General features: G+C 36.4%; 1 protein-coding gene across 1 annotated transcript in view; it reads left to right on the top strand.

Annotated features, from left to right (window-relative positions):
- SBF2 (SET binding factor 2) overlaps positions 1-13,213 on the top strand; it is a 178,794-nt gene that overhangs the window by 58,327 nt on the left and 107,254 nt on the right. Inside the window, exons 12-14 of the mRNA XM_009288813.2 lie at positions 546-750; positions 3,033-3,142; positions 4,607-4,756. Coding sequence (XP_009287088.2) covers positions 546-750; positions 3,033-3,142; positions 4,607-4,756 — 465 coding nt within the window. The remainder of the gene's footprint in view (positions 1-545; positions 751-3,032; positions 3,143-4,606; positions 4,757-13,213) is intronic.

The raw sequence follows: 13,213 nt of genomic DNA, 5'->3' as shown, positions 1-13,213 counted from the left end.
GCAAACAGTGAGCTGTGTGACATATTTTTATAGGAAAAACAGAAGATAGAAAATTGTCCCTAATGAGGGGCAGCCGTAGTTTCATACAACATGGTACAAAAATGAGTTTTCACTTCATAATCTTGATCAAGATGAGAATATTTCTCAATACTCAGTGAAGAGATTGTATGTTCTAATATTCTTCAACCCTCTCTCTCATGAAGAGGTTGATGGTCAAACTAATTTCTATTCAAGTCCTAAATATTCATTAAGCTGCATAAAGTCAACCTAAGTTAAGCAGTGATTTTCTTTTGCTCTCTATCTTTTTGAATTTTGCATGTTGACAGAAATAATTTTATAAAAGCCTTTAACAAAGTTGGAAGTATTACAGATAATGAATCAAGGGTGATAAGAATATGAAACATGATATTGGTTGGCTGCATTAGATACTTGGCTTCTTAATCTTTCAGGTATGACAGATACACAAAACAGCAATAAAATGGGATGAAACAGATGGTAACACTATGTAACACATTTGTGTATAACCTTTTGCTTCTGACCTGCAGGAGAATCCCAATCCCCACATAGCATTCCAGAAAGTGCCACGGCCCACGGAGGGCTCCCACTTGCGGGTTCACATCCTCCCTTTCCCCCGAATCAATGAGTGCCGGGTGCAGGAGCTTCTCCAGGAAGGCCTTGCAAGGAGTCAGGGTGCCCCCCCTGCCACTCGGGGGGACAAGAAGTGCGTCGTTCCAGCAGGTCCCCCTGTTGGTATGTTTACTTGTTCCCCAACTTACCTACTTGTCATCCTGTCTCGTGAGTTGAATATGTAATTAGCATGGCTGCAATGTGTTGCTCCCAATTTCATGTTTATACAGTATTTTTAATGATCATAGTAAACTTTAATACATAGACTTGCCCGTTTGCCTTTGCAATTTTAAAAGCCCTTTTGCATCAGCCTTTACTAAGAAGTCAAACATCCAGAGTGCGAGTGGCATAATTACTAACAACAAAAAAGGATTTGATCTGAGTTAGATTGAACTATTAAATTAGATATTGTCTACTCATCTAGGTCTGATGAATATCACCGTAGGTTACTTGTAGGACTGGCTGAACCAAGCTTTGAACTGTTAGGGTTTCTCCTTTGACACTAGTGGAAGACATGTAAATTACTGGAAAAGGGCAAGGAACAAACATAGCATCTGTTTCAAAGTAAATATACTGATATTTAAATATGAAGAACAGATGTAGACATTGTAGGCCTGTCAATTTCATTTTAATGCCAGGAAAATTCTATTAGTCATAGTCATATTCATCAATGTGAATGATGGCGTAAACAAGTATGTTTAGTAAACTTGCAGGACACACGAAGCTGGCAGAGCTTGCAAAACCTTTTAAGGATGGGATTAGAATTCAAATCAATCTTGAAAAATTAGAGATCTAGTCTCTGTTGAATTTTGTCCTTTTCTACTGTTTTTCTTCAAATAAGGTATTGCACTTGCATAGGCATGATCAGCTGACTAGGCAACAGTTCTTCAGAAATTAATTTAGGGATTATAACGATCATAGGGCAAACATGACCCAACTATATCAAGCTATTGCAAAAAAGACAAACATCTTAGTAGGATGTATAAACAGGAGTACAGTCAGTGAACCACCATGGAGAAATCCTTTTGTTGTACTCAGTAAGACCTCAGTTGGACTGTTTGTATCCATTTTTGGACACTGGAAGACTGCCTCTGTTTTTGGTTCTGTTGGAGGGAGTCCAGAAGAAAGCAACAAGAATGACTAGTGGTCTGGAGAGTATGACCTACAAGGAAAGATGGAGAGTTGTTTAGACTGAAAAATAGAAGACCGAGGGAACACATAATAGCAGTCTTCAGTTATGGCTGTTAAAAAAAAAGGGAATAATTTGTAGAGATAAGACATAATGGATTTAATTGCAGCACAAAAGTAGAGTTATTTGTCAGGAAAAACTTGGTAAAATGAGGATTGTGAGGCAGTTGAATGGATTTCTTGTGAAGCCGCGGAGTCTCTGTTATCACAGAACTTTGGGAATATATTAGACAAATGTGAGAAATAACATAAATACAGTTGATCCTGTCTAGGGACAGCAGGATGAACTAGATGGCCTCTTGAGGCCCCTTCCAGGCCTCTTTCTGTTTGGGTTTATGTAAGAAGATAAACTCTATTCACCTGCCTTTGCTGTTAACTATATCATGGAATCTGTTTAAAGAGTATGTGCTTGTGTTCTGTTGTCTTTCTTCAAAAGGCTAGATGCAAGAGAAGGTTTTCTTTCTTAATAAGTTAATTTTTATGTCAAAGTTTTATATTTTTTTCTCAAGGAACAGCTTTCACACTCATACTCCCTGCTGTCCTGTGTGTCAAAATCCTTGGATATTAGGAGTTCATTATTATCTACAAGAAGGGCATATTCTGCATTTATATTCTATTTACTTGATGATAAAGAGAAAGAATGAATGTTAGTTCTTCCATTCTGAATTTTCTTCAAAATTCAGAGCGAAACATCACATTAAGAAAATAATCTTTAGATCTCAGCAAATTGGAATCAAGATAAGAGAACAGGTTCATCAGGTTTATTCCATGTCACAGAATTCTTGGCACGGACAATGAATTCTTTAGGGAAAAATAGTTATCTACTGCTACAAAATATGCAAGGCTACATAGTTCACTGAAGAACACACACACTTTTTTTATATTAATTTCTATTTATTTATATATTTCATTAATATGTTAGAAGTTGGAATCTCTTTGTACCTGTATGAGACACATAGAACAAGTAGTAAAGAGAATCAACTGCTCTAGTTAAAATTCATAGCACGCTCTTCTTCAAATAGCATAGGAAAACCAAAGATTTAGGATCTTATGTTCCCATCTGTATATGCCTACTAATGGTATTTGTGTAATTGTGTAACAAAACAAAATGGAGTGCACATTAAATTTTTAACTTTTTTAAAAAGAACTTTCTGGTATTCTTTGTGGCTCTTGCAGAAGACGTTTCACAGATGTATATTCTTCTTTTTCTTCGTTAGTTTCCATAATGGAAAAAGGAAACACAGTTTTCAACAGTGCACAAAGGCTGGAAGTTGTTAGAAACTGCATCTCGTTCATTTTTGAAAACAAATTTTTGGAGACTGAAAAGGTAATGAAATGAAATGTTAACTTTCCCAAATAAGCCTCTGTTCTGTTAATGAGCAAATGGAGACTGACTTTGTCACAAAGTACATTTTGAAGTCTTGTTTGAAATACTAATGATTATTTTAACCATTTAAATGAATGAAGTAAAAAATAAAACTAATCATCTAAATTCAATACTGTGTGTAATATGAAGCTAATGGATTTGAAAACCTGTTTGTAATACTACGTGGGTGTGTTGATGCCCTTTGTGCTAGGTATGTATTGGTCGAGCAGTATTGATTAGGAGGAATGTAAACAAAAGGCATACATAGCCATTTCAGTGTTTATCAACCAACGCTCTTCTGAAATTTTCAGTACTGTAAATTTTGCTGGTTTTAAAAATCAATAATTTGATAGAACTCAGAGATGAATATAAATATTTGGCATGTCTGTCTTCACTAAAATATACTAGTGAGTTGTCATCCTTGACGTTCTTATTTTTTCACATTAAGAAGTTGCCAGGTTTTGTAGATTCTGTCCATGGAGTTTTCAATTATTGATTCTAGAACAATAACTCAAACTTACTCTCAAATCTAATTCTACATATGAAAATGACTGTAAAATTATTTTAAGAAATTCTTTGATTTCTCAGAAAAGTATCACCTGTATATCTCTGAGGCTGTGCAGCTCAAGATAGAACATGAGCGTTTCTTGATTTACAAGTTATGTTATGGAAATGCATATGGGAGAAGTCCTAATAAAATGAGTAACTCTTTTTAAAGAGTTTTGAGGCATGTGTAACACAGTAGTTTTTAACCTCTTTCAACTTACTTGGAATATTTCAGTAGTTTTTTGTCCCCCTGCATGGTAAATTTCTCCTTAGACAATAGGCTGCCTTTTCTTATTTATCTGTTACCACCCATTAAATCTAGTCCAAGGGGCCACAGTTGATAATTACTGATGTAGCACTAGCTGCATCTTTAAAACATTGGCATAAATAATATTCTGGCACTGTTTTAGTGTAAACTGCCTAACAGTCCTGTGGCCTCATTGCTATGAGAGGTATGCCACTTCTAAAGCCGTTTGTCATTCACTGCTTATCAAAAAACATGCTGGTTGGCCTTGATAGGCTAACTTGAGACCTGGCCTGGCTGGTACAGAATAGAAGAGCACTTGCTTTCATGCACAATAATCCATTTCTGATTTCACATCCATTCAATGCCTGTCTGTATTCAATCATTTCTACCTACAGATGTAGGTGAGAAATGCTGTTTAATGCATTTGAAAAAAACATGGGAAAAATGTAATACTTAATGACTCAAGCTAAAACAATCATGTGAAAGTTTGATATTCAAGCTCATGAGTCATTTCCAAAGTTATTCTTTACTGTACTATCACTTGCAGTTTCTTAATAAAGAATGAGTGATATTCAGTATGAATAGTACCTTTAAATTTCATTTTCATCAAGTTAGATTTTTCTTGTCTCCAGACCCTGCCTGCAGCTCTAAGAGCCCTCAAAGGAAAGGCAGCTCGGCACTGCCTGACACAGGAGTTAGGCCTGCATGTTAAACAAAATCGAGCAATACTGGACCATCAGCAGTTTGACTACATTGTGCGAATGATGAACTGTGCTTTGCAGGTACAGGTTTTGTTCTTTGGTTGTCTTTGTTTTGTCATTATGATAAGCAAAAAATTGTTGAGAGTGATGCGGAGAAGCAAAATAAATTATAGGACCACGTGCTGCAATGATGTAGCAGATAGTACTTGACAGTGGAGTTAAGATATTTTATTGTTGAAAAGGTAAAGGACAAAACGCTCAGGTCTATACAGATGTGCCTGATATGAAAAACAGAAAGAAAACTGTTCCTATTATTAATATTTATATATAATTTAGTTTTGGTAAGTATTGAAGTATTTATCTTAATGGCTTTCAGTACTTTTTTAATGAATGGGTGTTAGCTTTTCCAGGTCATTTTCAACTCTGAGCTCCTAAAATGTGTATTACCCACTGCTCAGTTAAAATAACGTAAGTTTGTCCTCTTTGTCATCACAAGTGCGAAGATACTTGAAGAAGAAAGCATACTTTCTGCTTCCATGGTTCATGGGGGTAGTTTTACTTGTCATGGTGACATCTTCCTTAGTCAGAGACTTACTGAAGGTGTTTGCAGTTCATCTACTAAGTTATTCCACTGTTAAATAATTTTGTGCTGAATAAACATCAACATACAGTGGCAGCTACCTATGAGAGTAAAATATGTGGATGATGTCTTTTGACTTTCATTTGAATAATTGCTCTGTTTTAGCTTTACTTGTTGGCAATTCATTGTCAGAAGTATTTTATAGACATCAGTGTTTTCAGTCTGATATCTGAGAATGTAGTAGTATTTTTTTTTAATTGGTAATGCAATCACGTTTGGTTATAATTTGCCTCTTGTTGCCCCTGTCTGAGTTGTTTTATCAAATTAGGGATTTGACTGAGATATTGGTATTTTAACCCCACTCTACTCTAACCTAAAAACCGTTGAGATTATTTTGCAGCAGTTTGTTGACCCATATTTTTAAAAAAAGTGAGTGCTAAATACAGCTTTCACTTAAGTATAGAAATAAATTAACATTGAGTAAATGCTACTTCAGGTCACCATCAAATGTAAGTTTTGTTGTCTGTTGTATTTCTTGTTTGTTCACAGTAGATATTTTTCTACTGTTTGGAACAAAATTCAGCTTTGCCTGAGCAGTTGTTTTTGGAGTAAAATTACCTGCAGTTAGCAGATGAAAACTGAAGTTGACTGGCTAAAATTGCACAGCAGGTACCAGAGTGTGCTTTTCTGGCACAGGCATTGGCCTTTTCCAAGCTTTACGTTGAGCCTCAGAGTTGGAAGAAAAATTGAAGTTATCTGTGAAACTGTATTTCTCTGCCCAAAATCATGACCAATGGAATACTGCACCTGCTGGGTATTCCAGAGTTAGAAATTTTCTTTCAAACAAGAAAACAGAATTGTCTAGATGTGCCACAGATTTAGCTTCTACTTTTTTGATTGTTCCTGGGATAAAAAAATCAAGATGTTTTTAGACAATAGGAATGAAATAGAAATCCCCTTGATTTGCCGTATCTTAGTACAAAACAGATGGCAGAAGAAAATGGGGTGTTGAGGAAATTTCCTTTGCTGAGGAAAGAATTACTGACATCACCTTTTAATAAAGCAATAAAATCCAATTTTTCTCTAGGAGAAAAATGTCATTTTTCTTCCCAGTGATTTCAAGACCTAAGAAGCACCTTAATGTTCATAGAAATGAATGTGTCCAAAGTCTAACCAAAGTTAAAATAGAATGTTTTTTTTCTCAATAAAGCTAGCAAATGAAACTCAAATCATGCAGAGGAAACAGATAGATCAAGGAAGGAGGCACAGTTTTTATGCTTTTTTTCCCCCAACAGTGTTTTCCTATCTTTGAAAATATAAAATGGAAATTTCCATTTCTCAGGAGTAAGCTTGGCCAATATGAAAACATCTGAACTCGGGGCACTGGGCAGCTAGTTGGAAGCAAGTATTTAGTACATCTACTTTTATGACATATGAAATAATTCATTAAGATAAAAGCATGATTTATAATTTGTCTGTGCACTTTGTTCAACTGTATTATTTGGAACAATGTGTAAATTGTGACATTTTGGCGCTTCCCTGTATCGGTTCAAGAAAAAAATACATTATCAAGAACTTACTTAAGTTAGCCCTTGCTGCAGTGGGACTCAGCAAGTCAGCATTTTGCTGTAGAGTCATGAATTCTGTTAGCTGTGTAGGTCATAAGACCAAGTAATTTAAACAGTGTCTGTTAAAAAGATACAAAAATCTAATTTAAGAAATGTGGTCTTAACTGTAGATGTATTCAAGCTTTAGGGAAATACCACATTAATTATGATGGAATTTTGGGGGGAGAGTTAGATTGCAGTATTGCTTTAAGACCTCACCGAACTATTGGAATTGTAGAAACTATCTCAGTCGTACCACCAAAGGTCTTGTCACAGATTTTCTGTTAATGTTATTGCATGTTCCCACTGGCTTCTGTAAGATAGAAACTAAAATATTGCTGTGGCCAGGAGACATATAGCTGAGAAGCTGAGAAGAAGGGAAGGCCCCTGGCACAGTCGATAGGTTGGGCAGAGCCCTGGCTCTCTACTGTTCAAGCTGGGTTGAACTGGGATGTGTGTGCTGCAAGCCCCAGCCTGATGGTGTTCCCTGGGAAATCCCAGTCTCCGCTGGCTCACTTGCTCATGCAGATAGGAAATCTGATGCTCCCCAGCCACCAAACCTCTGCTACTGGTAATGTGAATTGTTGCAAACCATGTGTATTTCAAGAGGTACAGGTTGGCTGTTTCTGAAAGTGTCTTTTGAACAAGAAACTCTCTTATTGGCATGTACTGAATTCTTTGTCTTACTGGGAACAGTGCCACATATTACAAAACCAGGAAGATTGTATTCTGCAGGTCCCTCCGTTACTATTCGAGATTTTCCTGGTTGTTTAGTGTCAGGTTTTTTTTTAATAGAACGTATTCTCTTGTTTTACTGGAGTCCGTAAAAATAAAGGTCAGATGCTTTTTCAGATCTTCTGTATACTCGCTTTGTAGATGAAAAGCAGTAAGTTAACAAAATGCTAGTAATAATCCCACCATGTATATTGTTGCTGGTCTCATTATACCTGGTGTGACATGTCTGCTACCACCCTGCTTGAGAATAGATTAAGGAAGAGGAATAAAATAATCATACCATTGCTTCAAGTTAATAGCTGTTTTATTTTAGTGGAAAATTACTTAGGCTGTATTTCCCCCAGTATCCGATCTCTAGCCATTTTGCAACTGGGAGGAAGGGAGGGTGGTATTTTACTGACTTCTCTAGAGGTGGCAAAACTTGGGCTTGCCAGATCTCTGGTGTTTGTCAGCTTCAATGTCTCAGTCCAAGAGTGGCATTCTTTAGACTGTTTACAGTCTGAAGGTACTGGGCAGGACCTCACTGCAAATTTTTAATAGGCCTATGATCTATGGAATAGTACAATAGAATTTCATATTAATCTGCCCTGTTCAGCAGGTAAGCAGCTGCATGTGAAGCCTAGTGGTAGACTTTAAGTGGCTTTACAGATACAGTTAAGGTAAGGCATGATGCAGTAAGTCAACACTGAAGTGTTTAAAACATGCTTTACTGTGTCTTTTTTGTCTGGGAAGTATTGACAATCTACTGCTGCTGAAATGAAAATGAAAGAAATATTTCTGATCATTCTTAGTAGGAAGATCAAAATGACATGGAGATTGTATTGCTCATTGATTAAAGCAGATGTCTTCCGATGAGGGCAATTAAATTCCCAGTTATTTGCTTTTATGTCTTCTAGGAGTTGTCATTGGCCACTTGCTAAAAACTTTATTGTCATGCCCTAAGTAAGAATTTTTCCCCTGACAAATCATATACTCTGACAAGCATTTAAATCAGCATGTATTACAGCAGTGATTAATATCTGTGATAGCAAAGCAGAAGCATTACATTCTGTTCCATATGTTATACAACTAAATTACTATTAAAAACCATCTGCAGTGTTGTGAAAGCTTAAATATATTGATTGACAATTTAGTCATACAGATAGCACTGTAATGAGAAGAATGTGAAATTATTTCTCTAGAAACTATTGCCGTGGTGTTTGCTATCTGCTGCTGTGGTTACCTCAGAATAATTTGCAATTACACATAAATTCCTATTTTAAAAGCTTTTTTTTCTCTTTAATTTTCTGTAATGAAATGCTTTTCTCTGACATTTCAGAAAAGACTACTTAACTTTTTTGCAACTAAGAAGTCTCAGTTTTACCAGAGAAACACTTCTTCCATGTATTTATGTTTCCAGCAACACATTGTATTTTTAATTTGTTAAGAAGACAATCTACTGCTGCTGAAATGAAAATGAAAGAAATATTTCTGATCATTCTTAGTAGGAAGATCAAAATGACATGGAGATTGTATTGCTCATTGATTAAAGCAGATGTCTTCCGATGAGGGCAATTAAATTCCCAGTTATTTGCTTTTATGTCTTCTAGGAGTTGTCATTGGCCACTTGCTAAAAACTTTATTGTCATGCCCTAAGTAAGAATTTTTCCCCTGACAAATCATATACTCTGACAAGCATTTAAATCAGCATGTATTACAGCAGTGATTAATATCTGTGATAGCAAAGCAGAAGCATTACATTCTGTTCCATATGTTATACAACTAAATTACTATTAAAAACCATCTGCAGTGTTGTGAAAGCTTAAATATATTGATTGACAATTTAGTCATACAGATAGCACTGTAATGAGAAGAATGTGAAATTATTTCTCTAGAAACTATTGCCGTGGTGTTTGCTATCTGCTGCTGTGGTTACCTCAGAATAATTTGCAATTACACATAAATTCCTATTTTAAAAGCTTTTTTTTCTCTTTAATTTTCTGTAATGAAATGCTTTTCTCTGACATTTCAGAAAAGACTACTTAACTTTTTTGCAACTAAGAAGTCTCAGTTTTACCAGAGAAACACTTCTTCCATGTATTTATGTTTCCAGCAACACATTGTATTTTTAATACTTGTTAAGAAATAATGGCAAAAACCATCTCAAGGCTCAATTTGCATACTGCTTCATTAATTTATTACAAACAACATGACTTGTCCAGATTTTCAATTGTCTCTCTGACTTTCCTCTGGCAGCAGCAGATGAACTCTGTATTTTGAAACATAGCAGCACTTAACTAGATAAAATGTCAGTAAAGGCAAAAAGAGGCCTGAAGGTGGTAACTTCTCGCACTGTGTAGGTGGAGAGTACTTGATAATCAGAAACAATTTTTATATTAAAAAGACAGTCTAAACATAAATAAGTAAAAATACTTAACAGTAGCAATAAAGCTCCAAAAAAAAATTTTTTCTCTGGGGAAAGATTCTCTTGAGATAGTGCAGGACTATGAACTAGCTTCCTTTGGTAGTTGGAACAGATAAAACTTTTCGTTTAAAAAGAAAAATTCCAAAACTACAGTGTTGCAATATAACATTTCCTCTGCAAGATGTTGGTCAGTGATATTGCCTAACTGCATATTAATGCTTTTCTTTGGCAAATGTGGGTCAAATTGGAAAACATATGTGCCCCAGACATCTGGAGTACTTAATCTAAATGTGGTTAGAGTGGGAATAGGGTGCATAAAATTGTTAAATACATAAATACTTTCAAAATTCTGGTCTTCAGGTGGAGGAAAGGGATAGGGTCTTCTAATGATGTGGTTTAATCTGACAACCTACAGAATCATCAGTGCTGTTTTAGGACCTGGTTTGCTCCAGTGTCATGTCTGTGTGAATACACGTGTTGCACCAGTGTAACTGAGAGAATATCTCTAATAGTAGACAAATTATTCATCATTTTAGTGCTTTAGATAATTTCTAATAGATCACTAGGGCTTTCCATAGTGGCAATAAGCAGATGTTTATCTTTCAAATAGGGTATACTGAGTATTCTAAAAGTATACTTAGAGTATACAGTATGAAAAACAACTGTAGGAAGTCTTGGTAGCAACCAGGGCAAAATTAAAAATTTAACCTGTATTAGGTTACAACAAAGGTCCATGTGGGCCAGCATCTGTTCTCCAACAATGGCCAAAAGGCAAATGAAAGATAGTATTGATTAATTTTGCCTCTAGAATTTCGCTTGTGACTCTTTTGTATTGCTTTGGTGTAATAAGGGCCTCTTTCTAGCGCTTACTATACAGTCTGTTGTGAAAGAAACTTTAATATGCAAAGTTAAAAACAATGGCATTCTATAAATAATATGAAATTTATTTTTCTTATGCAAATAACTTTTATATTATATTCTGCCACCAGATAAAGTTTAAAAATCGTCAGTCAGTGCTCAGAATTCAGAGGTTTGCAAATAGCGTCCAATAACAAGAAAGATTTTATTACTCCTGAGAGAAAATCAGCCGTGTGTGTGACATATGATTCAAATTCTTGGCAATATGAAGGTTAAATGAACTAGCATTTCTCATATTTTATGTTGAAAACTGTGTTGCCAAGCATCTTTATTTTGGAGGGTTATAGTAGGTTTCTCTCCTTTCAGACTTTTATTTCATGGCCTGCCTTTTGTTACTCAGTTTGACTTGCGTTCATGGAAGTAGAGACTCTCAGAAGTAACGTTGGAACAACAGCAGTATTTGAAAATATTTTAAGGTGTTTTAAAACATAGAAAATATATCATGAAGAGAAATCATGGGAGTTTAACAGAGCCACACTTGATACTATTAATTCATCAGTTATTAACAATTAGATCTTTTTCATCCTGTTAGACATAGTCATGGTATTATTTAAGTGAAAGAAAGGAGATTCCACTGTTTAAGGCTTGGGCTTGAAACTTCCAGTTTTAATTCCATATTGTACTGCAGATTTTTTTTTGTCACAATGGGCACATCACATAGTTTCTCTGGTCCATGGTTTATTACCTAAAAAGTAGAAATAACAGAAAAAAAAGTCCATCCTCCTGACTTTTCAGGGGTCCGCCTATAATGTTCTGGACTTAATAAAAGAAGCTGCTATTTCAGAATCTTTCTGATGATGTCTCTTTCCCAAGAAATTACAAGATACTAGAATATCATTGCACATGGCTGAATCGATGGTGCTTACATAATTTCTCTAGGAAAAAAATGGAAGTACACTGTAAAGGATTGTATTGCTGATCTATTTTTATTTTTCCTTTCCTTGCCTTGCTCTGATGAACATACTGTAATACTCATCCCATTTCATTGCATGGCCACACAGTCCAGGAAAAATCCATTCACAGGCATCTTTTTACAAAATCCAGAAAATACAGTTTCTTTCTTAGCGGGGTTGCCCATGTATGTATGCCACTCAACATTGCAGACTTTTCAGCTTTATTACTGCTGCTAGAAGATCAGCCCACAGCTACCTACTCTGCAGGTATCAAGGGAGATGACCACCTTGACATAGCAGTAGCTGTTCTTCTCTGGGCCAGGACTCTCCCCGAGAAGGTGGCAGTGTCCAAGTAATTCCTTTCTGTATCGCTTAGGGAGACTTGTTTGTGCAGTGGTCTCCACAGAGAGGTGTCTGGCTGGTTCTGCATGTGTGTCCAGGCACCAAGGTGGTTGTCTCAAGCTGCGTTAAACTGCCTCTGTGGTTTTAGTGACGAATTTCTTTGATGACCAGGCAGCAGAAAACCATGGCTGCTTTTCATGCTGGTGCTGTGCCAGCGGAGGTGTTCAGGAATGAGCTCGTGTGTGGCTGGGCACTTCCTAAATTGCTGTTTCCCTGCAGACTTCCGAGACCCTACTTCTGAAAGCATTTGTGACTTCTGCTTGGACCTACCCTCCATAACTATTGCACGTGACTGTTACTTAAAGAAAGGAAAAGGGAAGGATTAGCAGTAATGAGAGTCCCATGATGTGCTGTCCATACCTACACCTGCTTTCAGCCTCCCTCCCTCTCAGCTTCTCACCAAAATGTGTTGTGTTTACACTTCCTCCTCCCCTCTGTATACACATATGCATGTGCATACACAAGGCACAAGGGTGATACAGGTATATATGTCTGCTATGTAGAGAAATATGTGTACATGTATACACATAAATATAAACTCAATAGTAACGTAGAAGTTAAAATAATCCCCAAGTCCTGCTATGATCGGAGCAGCATGTTTGGAGTGTGAATGAACGCACATCTCATACATCTTGAGGGCTCCGGTTGCGGGGAATCCCCTGGTTTGCCCTAGGGCTCTTGCTACTAACATGAAAAGGGATCAAAAATGCCAGAATGAAAATGTGATAGTGTCCTTCTTTCTGTTGATATAACTTGCCATAGAAATAACTTGTTTTCTAGACTGCAGGGTGTGGGGATATTGATTATGCCTTCGTTATGTTGCTATGCAGTTATCAGAGCAGGGTTCAGCCTTGTTTTAAGGGTCCCTGCTTAATATTTTATTACAAATATCAAACGATAGAAGGGTATTGGTTTTGATACAAGAATAAGCAGAAATACATGTGACCAGCAGCTCCACCAGCTCCTCTGGCTGGTTGCACCATGAGTTTTCAACCGTGG

The sequence above is a fragment of the Aptenodytes forsteri genome, unplaced genomic scaffold, assembly GCF_000699145.1.
Source record: "Aptenodytes forsteri isolate BGI_AS27 unplaced genomic scaffold, ASM69914v1 Scaffold8, whole genome shotgun sequence".
Taxonomy (NCBI): Eukaryota; Metazoa; Chordata; class Aves; order Sphenisciformes; family Spheniscidae; genus Aptenodytes; species Aptenodytes forsteri.
Note: the sequence above shows the minus strand (reverse complement) of the source record. Positions and strands in the feature narration are given on the sequence as shown.